Source organism: Spea bombifrons, chromosome 4 (assembly GCF_027358695.1).
Source record: "Spea bombifrons isolate aSpeBom1 chromosome 4, aSpeBom1.2.pri, whole genome shotgun sequence".
Taxonomy (NCBI): domain Eukaryota; kingdom Metazoa; phylum Chordata; class Amphibia; order Anura; family Pelobatidae; genus Spea; species Spea bombifrons.
In genome coordinates this window covers 1,261,638-1,282,751 of record NC_071090.1, presented here as the reverse complement: position 1 = coordinate 1,282,751, position 21,114 = coordinate 1,261,638, and the positions used below count along the sequence as shown (strand labels likewise).

The 21,114-nt window shown below is 47.3% G+C and overlaps 3 protein-coding genes across 3 annotated transcripts in view; 1 reads left to right on the top strand and 2 right to left on the bottom strand.

Moving 5' to 3' along the window:
* Window positions 1–5,814: 5,814 nt before the first annotated feature.
* Window positions 5,815–7,962, bottom strand: MED21 (mediator complex subunit 21). Its single transcript, XM_053464431.1, has 4 exons — window positions 7,805–7,962; window positions 7,275–7,389; window positions 6,836–6,936; window positions 5,815–6,383 (listed from the first exon to the last, which is right to left on the bottom strand). Exons 1-4 carry the CDS (start codon window positions 7,844–7,846, stop codon window positions 6,207–6,209), a joined length of 435 nt encoding a protein of 144 aa, XP_053320406.1. The 5' UTR covers window positions 7,847–7,962; the 3' UTR covers window positions 5,815–6,206.
* A 100-nt stretch (window positions 7,963–8,062) lies between these two features.
* TM7SF3 (transmembrane 7 superfamily member 3) lies at window positions 8,063–16,844 on the top strand. Its single transcript, XM_053464423.1, has 12 exons — window positions 8,063–8,392; window positions 9,998–10,152; window positions 11,643–11,793; window positions 12,362–12,482; window positions 12,710–12,881; window positions 13,076–13,253; window positions 13,364–13,450; window positions 14,144–14,224; window positions 14,589–14,741; window positions 15,067–15,161; window positions 15,308–15,470; window positions 15,935–16,844. Exons 1-12 carry the CDS (start codon window positions 8,311–8,313, stop codon window positions 16,195–16,197), a joined length of 1,701 nt encoding a protein of 566 aa, XP_053320398.1. The 5' UTR covers window positions 8,063–8,310; the 3' UTR covers window positions 16,198–16,844.
* The window catches only part of ETFRF1 (electron transfer flavoprotein regulatory factor 1), a 203,325-nt gene continuing 192,132 nt past the window's right edge, over window positions 9,922–21,114 (bottom strand). The window contains exon 4 of the mRNA XM_053464434.1: window positions 9,922–9,947. Within this exon, the coding sequence (XP_053320409.1) occupies window positions 9,940–9,947 (8 nt within the window). The 3' untranslated portion in view covers window positions 9,922–9,939. The remainder of the gene's footprint in view (window positions 9,948–21,114) is intronic.

Here is a 21,114-nt window from a genome sequence, read left to right as displayed (position 1 = left end):
AAAAGGCCGACGAGTTTCTCCCGTAAAATCGCTCGGAATAAACTCGAAATGCCGGCGCACCCTCGTTTTATTTAATGTGTAAACACGGCGCTCGGCTTCTGGAAAAACAACACCCGCAGGTCTGCCGGGACCAGCGAACACTTCACTCATACCTGCCAGCCGTCCCAGGTTTACAGGGGCAGTCCCTACAATTATTCCAGTATCTCTCCCACGTATGTGCTTAACTTTAAAGGGTTAATAGGTTATAACCCCCTAAAACAACACATTTATGGTTCATTCTTTGTCATTTTTATTTGTTTTGCGTTGCGTGTTTTCGGCACATGAAGCATTTCCTGCAGCATTAGAGCGTAAGCTCTGCGGTACGTCCGGTTCTCACGTGCGCCGGATACGCTGCGTCGTTACAATGAATGAGGCGGTAATTAGATGATCACGTGTCGGCCGCTGGCGTTAGTAAATAATATGAGTCACGTTTACTGGATGGACGGAGGTAGTGGGTACCCGGCCCCGACAGGGAGCATTAACCCCGTAGAGTCCCGACAGAAACAAACCCTGCGCAGATCCGCCAGACGATTTGTGGCCCCTGTGAGGCAAACAGGTTCTGAAAAATATTACATCACCTCACCTTATTTGGGCATGCTATAATTATTATATACAGAGCCCCGGGGTGCACTAGATACATCCCCCCCACACACACCGAGATCAATAGAAACCCAAACCTTGCTCGGCCCCATCCAGCCCCCGTCTAGTTGCCCCTTTCTCCTGCTGTAAAGACTCAAACCTTAATCAGTCGTTGGTCTCGTCTTAGATTCAGGAGCCGTATGTCTATCCCACGCATGTTTAATACCCTCGCTGTATTACCCTCTACCACTTCTGCTGGGATGCTGTTCCACTTATCCACCACCCTCTCAGTAAAGTAAAATCGCCTTCCATTCCGTCTCAGCCTCTGACCCTCTAGTGTTAGATTCCGGTCTCTATTTGGATGTTTTCGGCGTCTGGCTTCTCCCCCAAATTCCAGCCATAATACTTGGCATTTGTTCCTGGATTCCGACGGGCCGGTACAGGGGCCGGGTCTTATCTGTTGGCAAATTCTTGGTTTCTGTCTTAATTTCCTTCCCAGGAATTTTTTGATTTGACCATAAAAGGGGCAGAAGAAATTCACGTTTCCTTCTAACTCCGTAAATAGGATGTTTTCTCCGCTCGCTGCGTCCGTAAAACAGAAAAATCCCAGACGAGAAGCAGAAACGTGATCTGCAAATCCACCGCCCAGCCGAGGTCTCCGCAGATGTGAAGGTATTTAAAGATAAGGCTCTCCCTGCGTGTTTTCATTTGTGTGATGGGTTTCTTGGCAGATTTCAGAGTTTGAGCGTCTCCCACATTAAAGCGAATCTCCTGATAAATGTTTATTCCTCCAATCAGATTAAAAAGACATTTTCAGAAATATTCTGCTGTTTTCTTTTTCCTCCCCAGTTGCAGTTTCCCCCCCATAATATAAAGTTTTCAGGCAGCTGCATATCAGCCGTTTGTATGATTCTCGCTCTGTTATCTGATCCTCGATCTACTAAACACCGCGACTCCTTATCATACTGCCTGTGGGGAACAATAGAATGGCTCGGTCTTAATCACCCAGTCAGACTCTCTGACTAATGAAAGTCTATGGAGGAACGGACTTCATTAGCATCGCCATAAAGCATCAGCTCAGTGTGGTGTTTGAGCTGGGAAAGTCACCCCAAATATCACATGACCGACAACAAATAGAGCATGTCTTCTGTAGCTCCAGAGAAACATATTTGAGAGCCCAACTCACAGACAGAACTTTTCAGTGAGTAGTTGATACGTGAAAGTCTCCCGGCAGAGGTGGTAGAGGGTAATACAGTGAGGGTATTAAACATGCATGGGATAGACATACAGCTCCTGAATCTAAGACGAGACCAACAACTGATTAAGGTTTGAGTCGTTACAGCAGGAGAAACGGGCGACTAGACGGGGGCCGCTGGGGGCCGATCTGCCAGCAGGTTCTGGGGTTTTTTTTTTCGAGTTACCAGAACGCAGCAAAGGATCCCATTATATCCTGAAGTGAAGGATTTTGTCTGTGAGGCGCGGGAGTCGGATTCCTGGCGGATGAGGTCGTGTCTGGAGTCATCGCTGTCTCTGCTCGCCGTGTGTCGATAAATGAGGTCATCGCGGCGCGGGCAGCAAACGCCCCGAATACAGAAATCAAGATAAAAAAACCCGTTCCACGAATATCCGCGGACGCTCAGGAACACAGACCCTGCAACGGGTATCATTACACAAACACGCAACGCTCTTCAGGACACCGTCCCTCTTTGTGTCACAAACGCCTGTTTCCCCTCTCTCCTCCCCGATGCCCCTCTCTCTCTCCCCTTTGCCCCTCTCTCCCCCCCCCGATGCCCCTCTTTTCTAGGAGGTCAGAATGTTTGCGGGGTATGAGGGGATCGCAGGGTTCTACGGCCCTAAAAGCCCCGATAGTGTTTCATTCTGACGTAAAGCGGTAACATTGGAGCGATCATCCAAAATATTCCATGTTGCTATGGTGACTGCTCCACTTTTTACGACTTTGCACCAAAATCTCCGTGCCCTCCCAGCAAAACCCCAACAACAAAAGTTCTGATTATGTATTATATGTCTGACTCTGAAGAGCTTGCAATCATTTTGCAGCGGACCAAAAACACAGCCCCCCCCCTTATAGAAATGATGAAAGGCTCCATTCATTGCACCTGGGGCTGGGGGGGGGGCTGCCCTGGGTAACTGCCCCGTGAGCCTCACAGTGCAGCCTGTGTGTCCCTCCCTGTAAACTACCCCCAGCAGGCGGGGCAGGGGAGGCATTTACTGCCGATGACCTCACTGCCTCCCGTCTGGAATTATTTGGGGAATCGGACAATGATGTGAGTGTCTCGGGCGCAGGGTGAGTCCGCCCAGCCGAGGAGGTTCCTAATTCTTCTAAATACAAAAAATAAATTCATGAAAAAAACTAAAAAAAAAACCATCTGAAGAAAATTCCGGGAAATGATTAAAAAGTTTGATTCCAAAGAAAATTCAGCCCCCGTCTAGTCGTCCGTTTCTCCTGCTGTAACGACTCAAACCTTAATCAGTCGTTGGTCTCGTCTTAGATTCAGGAGCCGGATGTCTGTCCCATGCATGTTTAATACCCTCACTGTATTACCCTCTACCACCTCTGCTGGGAGGCTTTTCCACTTATCTCCCACCCTCTCAGTAAAGTAAAACTTCCTTCCTTTCATTCCATCTGACAGGACACGCTAGAGATTGCCAGCTCCTGGCGGAGGATGCAGTAATTACTGAAAGATTAGTGAATAACCTAGGAAACGTGTAGAGGAAGCGCACCGAGGGCCGACATGGACTGAATCACGGGAACGCGGAATGATTTCACGTCTCATTTTAACCGTTCGCTCACCGAAAGCGTCTGATAGGGAAATTTCCATACCAAATATAGCCTCGGGAGCTCCGTGCTGGACTCGGACCAACAACTGCCCCTCGTGGGGCTTCATTATCTAACTTACAACTCTGGAAAATGTCCCGTTATCAAAACAGACGAGACCCCCGGCTCCTGAGCGCTCAGAGACTCCCATCCCAAGCAAACGGTCGTCTAATGTCCCGCAGCAAGCGAGTTTTGCACTTAGTTTCTTTCGCGCCTGAGAAAGAGACCTCCAAGGTCCCAAAAACTCTCACAATGGAATGTTTGTTTTTTTATGCCGGCCCCATTACCTCCTTCTGGACAGCTGTGTCCATTTCTCTTATTGATGTGTCTCTGATGCTGCTTTAACCGGCAGACGCTGGGGGTGATCGGCCCTCGACAAGTCGGTCTGATGACTGAATGTTTCAGAAATGATGTAATCAAGTTACAGGAATTTGTGAGAAGTGACATCATCAACATGTCGCAATACATCGAGATATCACCCAATGATGCAGCGGAAGCTACGACGTCGGTTATTCTTAGAATCTGCCATAAAATGCGCAAAAGATAACAATTCAGTAATTTTATCATTAGGGAGAAAATAAAATTATTCTACAGAAATTCTAAAAAAAAATAATAATAAAAAAAAATGGAATATTGGATTTTATTCACCTGAAAATAATAATATTTTATTATATGAAATAAAGAGATTTAATAAAGGACGGGAGGGAAGTTTATTTGACAGGAGGAGAAAAATTACAACAAGAGACCCGAATCCAACACTAGAGGATCAGAGACTGAGATGGAACGTAAGGAAGATTTACTTTACTGAGAGGGTGATAGGTAAGTGGTGCTGCCTCCCAGCAGAAGTGGTAGAGGGTAACACAGCGAGGGGATTAAACATGCATGGGATAGACATACGGCTCCTGAATCTAAGACGAGACCAACGACTGATTAAGGTTTGAGTCTTTACAGCAGGAGAAAGGGGCGACTAGACGGGGGCCGGATATGGGCCGATCTGTATTTTGGGCCCCGAGTATCTGAAGGAAGCCGATCTGCTCCGGGCTCACTTGGCAAAAACCCAATAAAATAAATAAAGAATCATTTGATGGACCGTTTAATAACATCTCGTGAATGAGGCGGGATTTGTTTTTTTGGGGGGTTGCGCTGTTTTTGCCGCAGTCATGTGACCGCTGTCGGTATCCTGGGGCTGGAGGGCCGCGGACAGCGAGAAGGTTTGCCCCTCCAAGGTATTCAGATGTTTGAGAAACACTTTTATCTTTGAATGGATGTTGAGTTTTCCGGGCGTCCTGCGCTGCGCTGAGTGTTTTTTTCCTAAAAGTTTCTAATCTTTCAGTAAATCCGCATTTCGTTTTTGGTAGGTTTGAGAAGCATCGGTTTCGGGTTCCGCTCCGTTGTATCGCGCTGCGGTTTCTGCCTCTGATGGCGACATCCAGCTCCGAATCCGCCGCTTCCTCGAGGTGGTAAAAAGGGGAAGTTTCAGCGCGGCGGAGAACGAACTCCGGGAACAAAATTATTTTTGTGTTACAGCAGCACCAAATCGCACGCTCCAGGGGGGCCGCAGAGGAAGGGTCTGGCATTCATTCGCTTCTTGGGAAATTCCCTGGTTTTATTCGGATTTGGATTACACATAAAACGTACTTTTTTTAATTACAGGTTAATTTGTTCCGATAACAGCAAAAAAAAAAAAAAAAAAAGAGGAAAAAAAAAATACACGAGACCTTTGGAGGCTAGAATTTAAGGACCCTCAAGGTCCTTTAAGTGCATTGCTAGCTAGCTGGGCTCCGGAGAGGGCCGTCGTGTGGCCCCCTCGTGAAAACACCCCACTAGATCGAGTCCGGGATGCAGAGCGGGAGCAGGAACGCCGGGGCGAAGCGTTTTACAAACACGGGCAATAAATATTCTTGGAAGCTTTCATTTTTGTTGCTGTTTTTATATTTTAAAGCGGCCCCTGTGTATTTGCTACACCGGCCCCCCACCTGAGATTAAAGCAGATCCATCCTCCAGTCAGAGGCGGCCCGCTCCGGACGGCTACAAATACGGTAACCCGGCCGTAACGGCTGATTAATCAGAACGTAAAGAGCAGGGAGCGGCCGCTCGGAACTCGCACGATGAATTCTTCCCGGGACAGCCATACGTGTCCGTCCGTCCGTCCATCCGTGAGCCAGTAACCCAGTAACATGATGTGTGGCCGCAGTTCCACTAACTCACCCAGAACAGTTTGGAGACCCGGGCAGCACCGCCTCCCGAAGACCTTCTACGGAGTCAACATTGGAAGCAGGGAGACTCCTCACACCTCGATACATAGTTACATACATCGCGGCCCCCGCGGAGGGCCAGCGAGACGCACTCAATATCCAAAACCCATTCTGTAAACACTTTATTTAATAAACCGACCACCCGAAACAGCCGCAGACTCCTCAAGCCCGTGTGATCCGAAAGAACATTCCTTATAGGAGACCCCGGGTCCCGGCACCCCCAAAAACAACAAAATACTAAAGACGTGAAAAGTTCCCGTGTGAAACTCCACAGACTGGTTCCTGAGCGCGGCCAGGCGGCCATTCACTAAAACATCCAGAAGGGACGCCGGAGGGAGCTTTTATTCCCCTACTTTATGAAGCATTTCCCTGCGGCCGGGGAGAATGCGAATGAATGGCGTTCACCGGGCGAGAAGCGGATGCTGCGGCCCCCGGCTGAGCGCATTCTCGCTGCGGCCGTAATGTTCAGTCCTGAGGAGCGAGGCTGCCCCCTGCTGCTAAGACTCCGGAACTGCCTGGGTAGGGGCTCCACTACGAGTCTTCAACTGCGACTGGGCAATGTCCGCCAGCGCCGTCTGGATCTTCTCCAGCAGCATGTCCCCTCGGTAGACCACCTGATCCAGGCTGGCAGCCGCACCGTGGTTCTCCTGCTCCAGCTGGTACAAACTGGCAGCCTGCGGGACAAACCGAGGGAGTTAGCACAGCGTAAAGGATGGGCAGAGGGCAAATAGAGCCTGGGGGGCAAATAAATACGGGTGCGCTACCAGATAACAGGACAGGGTTTAACAATAAAAATATTTATTGAGTTATAGCAGATTTAAAAAACGTATATTTATCGAGGAGGCTTAATACGTTTCCTGCCGGGGACGGGCGAAACCAATGGGATGGGCAGAATATAAAGACTGCGAATGAACGTCTGCCGGGGGCAGGACACGAACTCCCCGCAGCAGGGTATATTTATTTATTAGGCAAGAAAAAAAAAGTGCAAATGCCATTATTGCCCCGTTTGAGAGGTCGGCTGAGCTCCCGACAATAAGACTTCGTGGCTCAAAAATGTTACGAGGGTAAAAAACAACGATTTGGCAAGAGTGTTTTTTTCCCGCGGTGGGGATGGCTGAGGGCCCACCTGTAGCGCTGCCGTGGACTCCTCGCTGGGCAATGAGTCAATCAGGACATCTATATCCTTTGCGGTTCTTGCAATGAGCGTCGCGAACAGCTGCGCGTATTCTGAAACAGATAACAGGACACGCGGGTGTTCTCAACGAGTAAAGATCTTTCACAAAAGGAAAAATGTAAACAAAACCCAGTCAGATGTCTTTAAACCCCATTAAATTACAGTATGTTCCACATCGAAGACTTTATATTCAGCAGACTGCATTGAAACAATTAACTCCGCCCCCGAGGAGCACAAATGCGTACGGTTTTCTGCGCTGTGCCAGAGATCCCGCGTGGACGGCACGAACAGCATTGGGAGGGAAATTAAAGCATGTCCAGCAGTGTGGGCCAGGGGCCGCAAAGGATCGGATCTGTTCTGTTTTAACCCCTCCTTTCCCACTCCTCCTTACCTTCCGTGGGGTTGCTCGGCTGCTCTTTATTTAACGTGGTCTGGATGTTGTTAAACGAGGCGGGAGGCGCGCACTGCTGCAGGACGCCAATGGCGTTGCAAAACTGGTCTGCAAGCTAAAAAGCACAAAACAGAGAGAAACAGTAGCCATTTATCTTTCTGTTATTAATAAGGCGGGCTGCGTGCACACCCCACCCCCAAGGAGGCGGACTCTGCACTCATCCCTCCTCCAAGGAGCCAGACTGGGCCTAAGCATGCCCACAATTGCTGCTACCACCCTCTTATATGTACAAATAAGGATCCAAGCTGCACTTCCTTGTCCCAAGAGGGCCAGGTCACCTTAATCAATGCTCGTGGGCCGCAGAGCTGACTTGCAGGGGCCCATAAGTACGAGGCAGCTGTGAGTACCTCCCTGTGAGCAGCCCGGGGCCCGAATCGTATGATAAAGACTCAGTTCTATCAGCTCCAGGTGGCAATTTGCCGCAAGTACCCCTCTCTGGGGTATCAGAAATAGAATTAAAAAAAGCTCACCGAATTCAGCGCATCTTGCAGCTGCGTCAGCCGGTCCGCCATCTTTGTGTCTGGCAGAGGAAAAAAACGCCCACTCAGCGGAAGCTCTCTGCTGTTGGTAGGCTGTTTTCAACCGCTTCCCCCCTGCAACCGTCGCTTCTGGGACAGGTGGGAGGGGCTGCCGCGATAAGCTCTAATTATTGGCTCAATGCAACATCGTCACTTGAGTGAAGGTGTGTCTCAGACAGCAGCCGTTGTGGATGGATGCTTTTCTTTACGTAAATCGCGATAAAATGTGTCTGTCACGTTATTTCCAGCTCTGTTGAGGAGACACGTTAAAGTGACATGTATCATAAAGTGGGATCAAGCGAGACTCGGTTTCGTTGTAATTGCGTCTCTTTTCTCAAGCCTGTGGGCGTTTCCTGGGGTAGGCGTGACGATGTTTGTGGCGGGCGCTGCCGGTGGGCGGGCCTCTCGGGGTGAGGGATTATGCACAGCGGCGGCTCCGAGGTCCCCGGGCTGAGGTGATGTGGCCCCTGGCCCCCAGCGCGATGCTCTTCCTCCTGGGCGGCATTTTGTTGTGTGGAGAGATGGCTGAGCCTGCCGGAGGTAAGAGCAGAGGGCAGGAGGTAGGGGCTGGGGGTTGTGAAGTATGACAGTGATAAGGACCGGGGGTAGGAGCAAAGGGCAAGGGAGTATGACAGGGGTAGGAGCTGGGTGTTAGAAGTATGTCAGGGATAAGCACCGGGGGTAGGAGCTGGGGTTTTGAAGTATGACAGGGATAAGGACCGGGGGGAAGAGCGGAGGGCAGGGGGTATGACAGGAATAAGCACCGGGGGTAGGAGCTGGGGGTTAGAAGTATGACAGGAATAAGTACCGGGGGTATGAGCGGAGGGCAGGGGGTATGATAGGTATAAGGACCGGCGGTAGGAGCTGGGGTTTTGAAGTATGACAGGGATAAGGACCGGGGCTAAGAGCGGAGGTCAGGGGGTATGACAGGGCTAGGAGCTGGGAGTTTAGAAATATGACAGGGGTGAGGGCAGAGGGTAGGAGCTGCCCGTTCTCTGCCTGGTCAGTGCAGGTGTAGTCTGTGCCCGTTCTCTGCCTGGTCAGTGCAGGTGTAGTCTGTGCCCGTTCTCTGCCCGGGCAGTGCAGGTGTGGTCTGTGCCCGTTCTCTGTCTGGTCAGTGCAGGTGTAGTCTGTGCCCGTTCTCTGCCCGGGCAGTGCAGGTGTGGTCTGTGCCATGTTTCTTGTGCCCCCTCAGCGGGGTTCTCCAGGCCTCACTCGTGTTTTTCCCTCAGGACCTTCCGACCAAAAATCACAAGTTTTACCCAAGGAAGTCAATTAGTGTCACAAGGACTCCGCATGACCCCCCCAACCCCCCCGACTCCCAAACGGAAAGGGATTTTTGGAAGAAACTTTCACATCATCTTAACAACAATCAACGTCTCCCCATCTCAGATCCTCTCCAATTATTCCTAAAAGCCCTAAAATTGTTATTACACTTCAGTATTTTCTCTCGGTTCCGGTGTCCGTCATCAGACCGAAATGTATCTCAATTATCCAGAAAGTTCTCGGTTAAACGGATCTGGGTGGCTGATGGGGGTATTTTTTATTAGGTTTATCCACCAGGCAGCCCCTGTAACCCTCAGCCAGCATCATAAACTATGAGCATCCCTGAAGCCGGCTGAGAGTTGCGGGAGTTCTCGCCACCTACCTTGTCTAGATTATGTAAGCGCGAAACGCGTTGGGAAGTCGATGTTTCCGGTGCTGTTTTTGTGGCAGGCATTACAGTTTCTGCTAATTGCTCGCAGGGCTCGGATATTGAGCAACAACTTCGAGTGGCAAAGTCTCTTGCAGCGGCGGTTGTGACAATGCGTCCTGGTTGCCTCGCCAGGCACATCATTGGTCGTTATGGGGTTAAATCCAGAATAATTATTATATTTAAGTCTTTGATATTTTGTTATTTTTATCTAGATTTGTTGTTACACTTATATTTAAGTTTATTGATATTTATAATAAAATGCTTAGCGGATTCATTTTTCTTTAAATCAGGTTTTATTATTATTTAAATCTTAATTTGTTAGATTTTATTATTTAAAAGCGCTGATGTACATTGTATGCGTTCGCGAGAATGGTGGTTTGGTTTAGTGATGTCACACGTGATGTCACACGCCATGTTAGTAAATTGCGTGTGTCTCTTGTGTTGCTCAGGTCTCTTGGAAGTAACCATCGGAGCGTTCACAGAACTGAAACTGGACCAAGCGTCCCCAACTGAAATCCTCGTGCGCAACATCCCGCAGAACTTCTCCTTCCTTCTCTTTCAAGTTCACACCCAGTTCCAGAACGTCACGCTCTCGCTCAGCAAGGTATGTTTGTGAGCCTGTCATTAGAGCAGGTATAGGACTACGATTCTCATCATCCTCTGACACTCCCGAGGCTGAATTTGACCCTCACTAACCCTAGCTTAAGTGCCCTGATGAAAAATGTAATATATAAACATCACTTGAAACATCTAAGGATATAGAGGGTACATCATGTGGTATAGACCACAATACATAAAATATATCGACCGCTACATGTCCTGCTGCTGGCACAATATATAATATATATATAACATATAAAATATCCGGTTTCTTTTATTTTGGCAGCAGATCGATGCTCATGACTGCTATTGTAGCATCTCGAGAAAGACACGGGTATCACTCCCAGAATAATAAACCCTCTGTCCAAATACAGATCGTTAAGCTTGCGCGGCTTAATCAGAGGAATTTTTTTTTAAAACTGAAAGAAATTCTAGATTATGGAGTAAATAAAAGGGGCTTCCGGGCCGGAATATTCTGGAAACTAAATCGAGGATTTATTTTATCGATTGGTTAGTCCTTATAGGTCTTTGGGTGGACAGAGCCTTGTAATCCTTGTTACTGTGAGTGAGCAGACAAAGCTTTAGTAGGTTTTTTTAGCAGCTTTGCTCAGAATGGTATTTAGTATAAAGACACCTTTAATAATTCTACAAAGTGGACTTTTTATGTTTAAATACTAACAATTTGGTAAAGACTGGCTTAGTGAATCATAATAATGGATTCACTAATGGATCAACAGATAATACAGATACAATGCCAGGCTCTCTTTATTTGCTGAATATGTGAACCATACTCAAAGGAGGAGAAATGTTACAACAAGAGACCAGAATCTAACACAAGAGGGTCACAGGCTTAGAATGTAAGGGTTTTTAACTTTACTGAGAGGGTGGCAGATAAGTGGAACAGCATCCCAGCAGAAGTGGTAGAGGCTAATCCAGTGTAGGGATTTAAACATGCATGTGGCTCCTGAATCTAAGACGAGATCAACCACTGATTAAAGTTTGAGAAAGGGCCAACGGGGGCCGATCTGCCGGCAGGTTCTGGGTTTCTATTTTTAAAAGTTTAATTATGTTTTGCTTTTTATGATATTAATAAATTCTCCTTTTCTGAAAGTGTTTGTTTTGCACAACAGATATTATTTAATTCTATTATTTATTCTGTTTTACCAAAGACCTTAAATCTTAGGCTAAAGATTTAACACAAGCACGATTTAAATGGTTAGGATAAAAGTTATTTATCTGATTCTGTGCTCTTTAAGTGACTTCCTTCTGGAAACCCTGGGGATTCCCTGGCGGTCAGAAAGTAAATAATGTTTATGGTGCCACCAGCTGACCCCTATGTGAAATGTCATATTTTTCCACCATTGCAAGATGAGTGAGATTTAAAGGGTGTGTTTTGGCTTCACCTGGATTAACGCGACGAGACGGACTTGTCATTTTCTGCTTTACCATATAATTTGTTGTTAATAATAATTCTGCGGTGAAATCTCCTTTCAGATCCCCAGTAAAAATGATTCCGACACCGGCAGTGACACGGGATTAGTCACCATCCTCCAGCCAGAGCAGGTGGTTTGCACGTGGTACCTGGAGTCTGCGTCTCCCAAGCAGCTGGTGGCTTCAGCGGTTACCATACCCTACACAGAGAGAGGTAAATGCGCAGATGGGACGGGCGCTCCGGGGGGGCCAGTAAACCAAATGGCATTATTACACAGTATGGCGCTGCGCAATATGATGGCGCTGTATAAATCCACAGATAATGAGCTAACAATGCACTGCCATGGGAGTGGCTGTCCGAACTTCCTATTCTCAGGATCTGTAGGATTATTTCTGTCTATAATGTCACTCCTCCCATTTGGATGAATGTGATTGGTTCTGGTGGTATTAGAAGGGCGGAGAACACCCCATTATATGCTGCGCATTACGGTGCGTACAGCCGACGTACATAATAAGGTTCGGGTTTCCCTGTGCGTTTCACTAAGTCGGCTCCTTCAGGGGCCACAGAACTCTCTTCACGACTCTTCATGGCTGCGTCTTAATGTTCTGATTTAGACCACAAACACAGACTCTTCCTTTTCTTATATATATATATATAAACGTTTGTGGTAAAACTTGATAAATACAAAAGGCATTTACTGACATTTAAAATGTACGACTGGAAAGTTTAAATAAATGTCATTATTTGGCATGTTAACGGCTTCTTTTAATTTTCCTTTCAGATCCGATCCCTGGGGCTTGTAACTTGGAGTTCAGTTTGGACGTTTACCCCAATCTTCATTTACAGTATAATTTGTATGAAACAGTCATAGAATTTGCTCCGGCGAATCTGGGTCACGCCAGGTAGGCAGGAGGTCTGTCTGCGGTGTCTGTCCTTTAACACGGTTACCGCGAGATATGTGTCACTGGAGCGAGACGGGTTCTCAGACTGTTACTATGTAAGCGTTACTAATAGACTGTTACCAAGCAGGTGACGGTGCGCTTTGACGGATTTAATCGTTTTAAAACCTTTTCTCTCGATTTAGGAAGTCACGAGGAAGCCATAAATCTGTTTTATTTTTCTCGCCTAGAGGGCAAAGCGCTCCAGCGTGCGACGTGAAGACCGACCTGAACTCCAGATGGCGGCTGCTGTATGATGTCTACCAATACTTCCTTCCGGAAAACAACCTCAACGAATCCACCCTCCTCACCCACCTGCGAAGAATGTCTATGGTCCAGCAAGTGATGGCAAACGGCATGAAGGTAAATAAGTGGAGTATATGGAGGGTTGGGGGTACACATCCCCTAACCTGTATAAAATAAACGCAAATTAACCCATGTCCATGGCAAGAACTTATTTGCATATAGGTCTGTCGGCATCTTTACACCGTGCTGCATGTACAGGAAATAGATTTCAAATATTCTTTCAAAAATGGCTCCTCGCGCTCTCTTCGCAGTTGGCCACCCTGACATCCAGTGACCTGCCATCCGTGTCCTTCGCTTCCATCCCAGGACAAGGCGTGATTTACAGTGTGATCGTGCGCGACCCCGTCCTCAACACCTCAGCGGCGTATGTTCCCGTTCATACGTACGCCTGCAACTTCACCGCTGCTGTGGACAACTGCTATACCCTGGGTAGGATACTAGGAGTTACAGGAGAGCCTGAATCATATATTGTATTTCTGTCTATTAAATCCATTTTAATAATATCTTTACTGAACTTTGTCTGTTTTTCTACTTCTCAGGGAAAGTTTCAACTAAAATATTTTTCACGTTCTGTGGCCTCATCGGTCTCTTTCTCTGTTTCTTCGGGCACAGATTTCTGAAAACAGGTAACGGCTCCTGATATGACCCCTGTAATGGGTGCCACATGGCAGGGAGGGCAATGCTTTCTGACACCGGTCCATCTCTGTATACACATTGCTTCGTACATTGGTGGAACAACCGGGGTCGCAACTGTGATGGGTTCGCCTCTCCAGGGGTCCTGGGTGACCCCTGCGACCATTTGTCTGCTAGGTCTAACATTGTTGACAAAATGTGACATGCTGTGTCTGACTGTTCCAGTGTGTGGCAAATGACATTACATCCACTTCTTACACGCTGGATCCGTCCGCACGCAGCGCAGTAAGAGAAACGTACTACTCCTGCTGGTACTGGATGCAGGCGGGGGACAAATATGGCACAGGCAGGCTGTTTGGGGTAAAAATAGCACAGGCAGGCTGTTTGGGGTAAATAATGGCACAGGTCGGCTGTTTGGGAGGCCACTGATTAGCTGTGTGGTGGCAAAGAAGGCAATTTTCTGGTCACTTACAAACCATTAATTTCTAATTAACAAAAATATTTGCATTAAGTACTGTACAGGGAATACTGTGCATCGCTATATACTGCCGCAGATATAAACTAAAGGTAGCAGCAGCTGCACAGACCCCCATCCGCCAGCCCCTGCGGGGCGCCATGTATCTGTACCTGCACGGTTTGAAGCCGCGTCTACGGTTGTATGTCTGACTTTCGCTGTCCGCTTCTAGATTTCTTCTTCGTGGGTTTCGTTATCGCCGGGTTCCTGATGTTTGTTCTCCTCACCAGAGTCACTCAGCTTGGATATGACGGTAAGCGGAACGATTTACCGCCAGGTACTGCAATTTGGTTCAAATAATACATTTTTTATTGATTTATTTAGCACTACCACATTCCAGAGCAATGTACAACGTGTTATGACTACTATAACGCCATCATACGCGGCAGCGGTGTACAATGTGTGTCAGATTACAGGAATGCTGCAAATGTCTCAATTTACTTTTCCTACTAATTTTTAATTTCTAGATTTTATTATAAATTGTTACTTGAGTTTTCTGTGTTTTGGGATGAATTAACCCTTTGAAGTACATATAATCCCGATTCCTACTGCTTTCTTTAGACATCAATAAAAGCTGAATGAACTTTGTTTAAATTTGACCCCCCCCCCATGTGCAGCGCGGTTGGGTTTGACGGCCTTAAGCGGAGTCGTCGGGGGCTTCCTGCTGGTGGCGTCCTGGTGGAGATGTGGCAGCGTCTATGCCTGTGTGCTCCCCGTGGGGCTGGTTCTGGGATTCCTCCTGGCTTCGGTTGTTTTCTTCACTCCAATAGGTCAGTGAATCGAATGGGGGAGGGGTTATGGCAGGGGGTGAGGGGTGTTCTAATAATTTCGGGTCACCAGCTGCTGATTTCCCTTCTACATGGGATGGGCATGTATCACTGCGAGGAATTGGATCTAATAGGATAAACTTTTACTTTATGGAGTAGTGGAACAGCCCGGATAAGTGGAACAGCCTCCCAGCAGAAGTGGTAGGGGGTAATACAGTGAGGGGATTAAACATGCATGGGATAGACGTAAGGCTCCTGAATCGAAGACGAGACCAACGACTGATTAAGGTTTATATTCAGACTCTGACGGTCATCTCTTTTCTTATAGGGGAATATGAAGTTTTTCGAGACAGCAGAGTGTTTTGGATGACTTTCTCGGCCATTACCGCCGGCTCTGTGCTGCTGCTTCCTCTTCCAAAAATTGTAAGTTTTATTGGGTTTGTTACCCCTCTGTTTGGGCTCCCTAGTGGGTTAAACTATCGGTATCCAGCCATTGACCCTTTAGTGACCGGGCTGGTCTCTCTGAGCTCCAGAGTCCTGCAGGACTAATGGCACCTCCTCTGTTTCAGCTGAATATACTGAGCTGCGCGCTGGTCGGCTCGTACACCGTGGTGTTGGCCATTGACAGCTATCTGTACACAAGTCTCTCCTACATCACATTAAATGTTCTCAAGAGAGCGCTAAACACAGAATTCAGCGCGGCGTATACCAGCGTTCCTTTCCAGACAAACGGTAAGCGGTTAAAAACGATAATAATTAGACAGGCGTGGCACATTCAAATAGTGTTCCATCCTCAAAACCATTAGTGTATGGTGATTAAGACTGTGCCATTCTATTGTTTCTCACAGGCAGTATGATAAGGAGTCGGGGTTTATATTATAGGCCAAAAACTACAACTGGGGTAAAAAATAGAAAGCAGGAATGTTTTTGAAAACTTATTTTTAATCTGATCAGAAGGAATAAAATATAATTGTTCCCCTTTAACCAGCCCTTATTTAGGTCTTTTGTAAAAATAATCCCATATAGCTTTCATGATGTCCGGCATCTCAGTTTTTTGTATGGTGTTTTTTTATTATTTTATTTATATATTTTTAGGCTTTGCCTAAAAAAAAAAATCCATCTGCCAGACATGACCCAAACTGGGTTTTTTTTTGTTTTTTTTTGGCATCAATCGTAATGTTTTTATTTTGCTGTAGATTTCATAATGATCGCGTTATGGGCTGTGTTACTGGTGGCCGGAGCGGGCACTCAGTTTTACAGGGAGAGGGAGCGCCCACCTTTCCCTCCGACCCCTTACCTGGTTTGGAAACGAGACCGAGAAAGAAGGAAAACCAATGTTTTGGACCCGAGTTACCACCTGCCTCCCCTGAAGGATCGGGTCCTTCTCAGACTGGCCCAGTTCCGGGAGATCTTCCGAAGGGAGCAGCCTGCGGGGGAGAGGACGCCGTTACTTCTATAACCCACTTTGGGGCGGACGTTATCCAGAGAGAGGGGCAGGAAGCCCAGAGATCTGCACCTTCTTATCTTCGCTCCCAGCACTTCCCGAGGAAACGTCTGGGCATCCGAAAGCACACGTGATCCTCCGTACCTTCTGTCCGCATTCACGCGCCTGTGAGGCACAGAATGGAGACCCATCCAGAAAGTACTGGGGATACCAAGAAGACCCAAGGAGTCTGACCCCATGCCAGGCTGTGCCCAAAGCTCCGTCCCGGGGAACCCACGGATAACACCATCAATAACAGAACTCCTCAAAGCACATGACAGCGACAACAGAGTATTATTACATCAGCAAAAGCTGGTTTTGCAGGTCCTTAGAGGCTTGTAGATAACCCTTTGACATCATCAGGAGACGCCAAATACCTCCAGTAATTTTGATGATGTTGCATGACTGCAGCTCTGGTACACTTTACCCCTGAGCCGGTGGCACGTGAGCCTCATTAACCCTTTCAGTACCATCTGGCTAGCCTCCTAAGGGTAATATCGCAGTATTGTATTTTCCGCACTGGTTAAAAAAAAAAAAAAAAAAAACCTCAGGAATCTTTCAGACGTTTCTATTCTGTATTAAAATGTGTTTGTTACAAGCAGGAAGCATTGTCTATAGATTCAGCACTTGTATTCACACTTTTTTATGGAAAATATGAGCTTTTTTGCTTGAAGGAAAGAGTCGCAATAACGTTTCAGCACCTTCTCTGCCTTTAACCGTTCCGCTCTCACACCTCCCACCAGAAAAAAAGTAATTTATGGAAACAATATAACAATTTATTTTAGAAATTCCTTTAGAATCTGCCAGCACCTTGATCTTCAGGATCGATCTGATATTATTGGAAGAAAACTGCCATAGGGCAAACGTATTCCTACGCTTTGGCGGTCGCCGTCAGAACTACGTAAGAGGGAGACGCCAGCGCTTCCTCTTTAGGGACCTGGGCTTGCTGGGCCATGAGGAGATTGAAATGCGTAGCCGTTTGCCGCTGCAGGAGGGTCTTGTTTGGGGGAATATTGGGCACCGGCGCCATGGTCTCCATGTTAAATTGAGGCTCTAGAACAATGATGGCAAATGTTTTTTTTTTTGTCCCGAGGGCCCAAGTTTCTGCATGAAACCAAGTTGCAGACAACAGCAGAGGTCGTCTACGCCCATTGTGCAGATGTTCACCGGCTGCTGCTACTAGACACCAAGGAATCTGGAGCATGGGGGTAACTCTGAGGGGGGGGTCAGAGGGGCATGTCTGGGGTTATATTGCATAGCCGGGGGGCAGAGTGGCATAGAGGGAGGCAGAGTGGCATGTTATTTTAGATAACAAATTAGTTTCACATGTAAGAGATTTGTTATAGATTCCATACGATAATGTGACCTCGTACACGCGGTATATCCAACACGCACACAAACACACACAGATACTGTCTTAGGGGCAACCATGAAAAGATGTCATTTTATTTATCTGTTATTTAAAGGGGAAGTCTCACGGGGGGGAAAAAAACATTTCAACCGGCGTCATATACAGTGCCGGCACTGACAAAAAACCCGGTCTGATTTCAGTCCTTTATCTGCAGACCTGGATATTGTCAGATGTGATGTTTTGGGTGACGCTTCCGGCTCAAACACTGTACTGAGTCGAAATGTTAGAAAAAAAACCCCCCCGATTCAGTTCAGACTTTCCATGTTTAGGGTCCTGGTGCGAGCTCATAGTCACTCGACTCCGATGATTCTGAAACCGAGTAATACGATGATGATGATGAACTCTCTTCAGGATGCGGCTCAGTAGGGAATATGTCCTCGTATCTTGGAGGTGGCTCCGAAGGGATAGGCTCGTTGATGTATTCTACTCTCGGCCCCCATCGCCATGGAACGGTGTGTTCATTTTCCCCGTTGCGTCCGCCGGAATCACGGTCGCCCCTTTCAAACAGGATGCTGTCGTAGGAAGGAGGGTCCCTGCTCATTGGCCAATCATGTCCTCCTGCAAAGTGTGGAGGTAGGGCTGACGGGAACGTGAAGACTTCGTCACCCACCCTTACAGGAAGCGGCTGATATCTGCAGGCTTCTGGGTCCTCCTCAGAGTCGCCGTCCCGACGGTCTTTACTCAGACGGATAGCCACGCAGTAACAGAAGACGATTAGTATGATTACGATTGTCTTCACTAAGGGAGTTTCACAGACTTTAGGGGGTTTGTCTGTGTTGGATACCGGCTTGCAGGCTGGTAGCACAAGTCCTGGGATACAAATCAGTACCACGCAAGCCAGTAACAGCATCCCGAGTATTACGAACTGCACAAACTGCCGGCTTTTCCCGCAGAGGAAGCTGCTATCTGGATCCGTCGGGTCTCCTTCTAATTCCCTCCTTCTCCTCTCTCGTTGGGCAGTAAACTCTGCCATCATTAAATATGCCAGCCCTAACCCGGCAAGTACCGGGCCCGTCACCTTGTAGGCGATACAGCTGTCGGACTGGCATGTCGCGAACCCATAGACAGAAAGTAGAGATCCGCCGCATAAGAGCGCCCAGCCAAATACAAACAGCGTGAATGTTATTCTGCTGCTTGTGCGAGGGCCAGGAGTGCCGAAGCAAGTGCGCTCCATGACGGCTGAAACGTGTACCTGTCGGGAGTCAGTCAAAGATGTTCAGGTGCAGAGACTCGCGCCTATGTGCCGGCTATTGCGTCACACGAATGAAGGCCTTTTAATCTCTGCCTATTTTGTCTTTTTAAAGTCAATTGAAAGCTCAATTTCGCTGCCTGTCGTGGACAGGTAACTGTGCTCAGTACTGCTACCGCTCACAATCTGAAACAACCACAGTGTCTGGATGCGCTTTTACAGAACATCACAGCATTGTGATGTCACAGCACTATGACATCACAATCACGGCAGGCTGTTCCACAGTGCAAGGGGAATAGGGGTGTTTTTGATCTTGTCAACAAAATTGAAAAAAGCACTTTTTCTGACTCTTATTTGAAAAATATTTTACTCATCTACAAAAGCTAATGAAAAACCTGCGACTAAATAGATTCTATTTGTCTTGAGTTTAGAAATACCCACTGATTTTATGTTTTTTTGCAAGTTATATGGCAAGTAGAAGTAGCATATTGCGATGTTGAAACCCTTTTGTTCCAAATCTGGCCATTCTGCCCCATGTGCTATTTGGGGCATATTTGAAGCTGGCTAATTCAGTTGATCCCATCAGACCGTATTACAGTTATACTGCCCATGCATGGGTTTGTCAGTTGTCAGTTTGTTTGGGAGGTAAAAGACCACATTTGGGAAGAGCAAATTGTTTCATTTAGAATTTTGACATCTGGTCCTTCAATTTTATCGAATATAAGATAACATAGAGGTTGGGCTATAACACTAAGATCCGGATCCCCGCAGAGCTGCAGGAGACCTGGATCCTTCTCTCTGGCAGCCGGCCGCCAGCAGAGGTTTATCTACGGGCATCGCGCAGACGTTCACCCACTACACACCAGGTAGTCTGGAGCACGGGGGGCAAGTCTGGGGGGAGCAGAGCGGCATACCAGCGGGACATGTTTGGAGGTATAAGGCATATCAGGGGGCACAGTGCCATATAGGGGGTATAAGGCATATCTGGGGGGGTGGAATGGCATGTCAAGGGGTATAAACAAAGAAAATGTATCCGTACCCGGGGGAAAATATGGTACACACAGCTCAGGGAACCGGGGCACAAAGCAAACTGCCCTTGATGGCCCAGGCAGCCCATTTGAAATCTGATCTCCGTAATACCCTCCTGGCACGCTTGAGATGAAATATCCAACAACTTAATGGAAGGGAAAAGGGCACTACTTTACGGTCTAGAACTAATGGCTTAGTAAACCATGGCCAACCGGCCTGCACAGCTCCTGCTCTTACCGCTTTCTTCTCTCTTTTTCTTTTCTTCTGGCTTTCTTTCCTAGTTAAAATTTGATGTTTTTTTTCCCCAAAAATGTACAGATTAATCTGAGTGTAGATGACATTTGTTATATTCTAAATATTTAGATGTCTGATTAACATATGTCGTCCTATGTACATCCTGTGACAGATGTATATTTTTTCCTGTGTGAAAACCAAACATTCAATGAATGAAAATAAAATGAAAAAACAGAGTTCTTGTAAAACTGCAGTAGTTGTCTTTATTACCCAATTATATGATTAAAATGAATAAACAAAATGGATTGTAGGCTCATCGAGTGGGAGGTAAATACGTGGAACTTCCTTACCCAAGCCATGTATTCCCATAAAATAGCTTTATTTGCTGCCATGCTCTGGCCCCCTGTACGGCGCTTCTGATGTCGGCTCGGACCAGTAGCTCTCCTCGGTGTCTGAAGCCTGGCTTGGAAATGTGACACTGAGCGGTAAGGAGCCCTGGGGGGCAAAGGGGGCTAAAAGGCAGGCATGCAAAAAATGGGGTTCACTAAAGGGAGAGTAGGCAGGGAAGTTGTGGTCTCAGCTACATGAAGAGCCACCGGTGGTAGGTTCCTCTGTTTTGAAAGGCCCATGCCGGCCCTGTATACTGCATTATGCAGTGTGACACTGAAGAAATCCTCCTGACTTAACAATACATTATACAGGGCCAGCCAAGCTCTTCCTCGAGCAGAAGCGCATTGAGTTGGCTCTTCGTAACGCACAGCGAATGAAGAAGCTGAAACAGCTCCCTTTGCGTAAGTTTTTATGCTGTTTAAAGAAGCTCTCATCGTCTTTATAGCTTCACATGGTGCTTGTAGGTCAGACCACGAACAGTTGACAGACGCGATGCCTGCAGGTGACGAGTACGGACACATTGTGTCACCCCGCTGCTCCGTCACATACAGCGTCACGTATCGGGTGCCTTGTTGTAAACACCTCCCCGAGGCAGCCTTAACCGAGACGTCGTTTTCTGTAACATGCAGACATTCTAGAA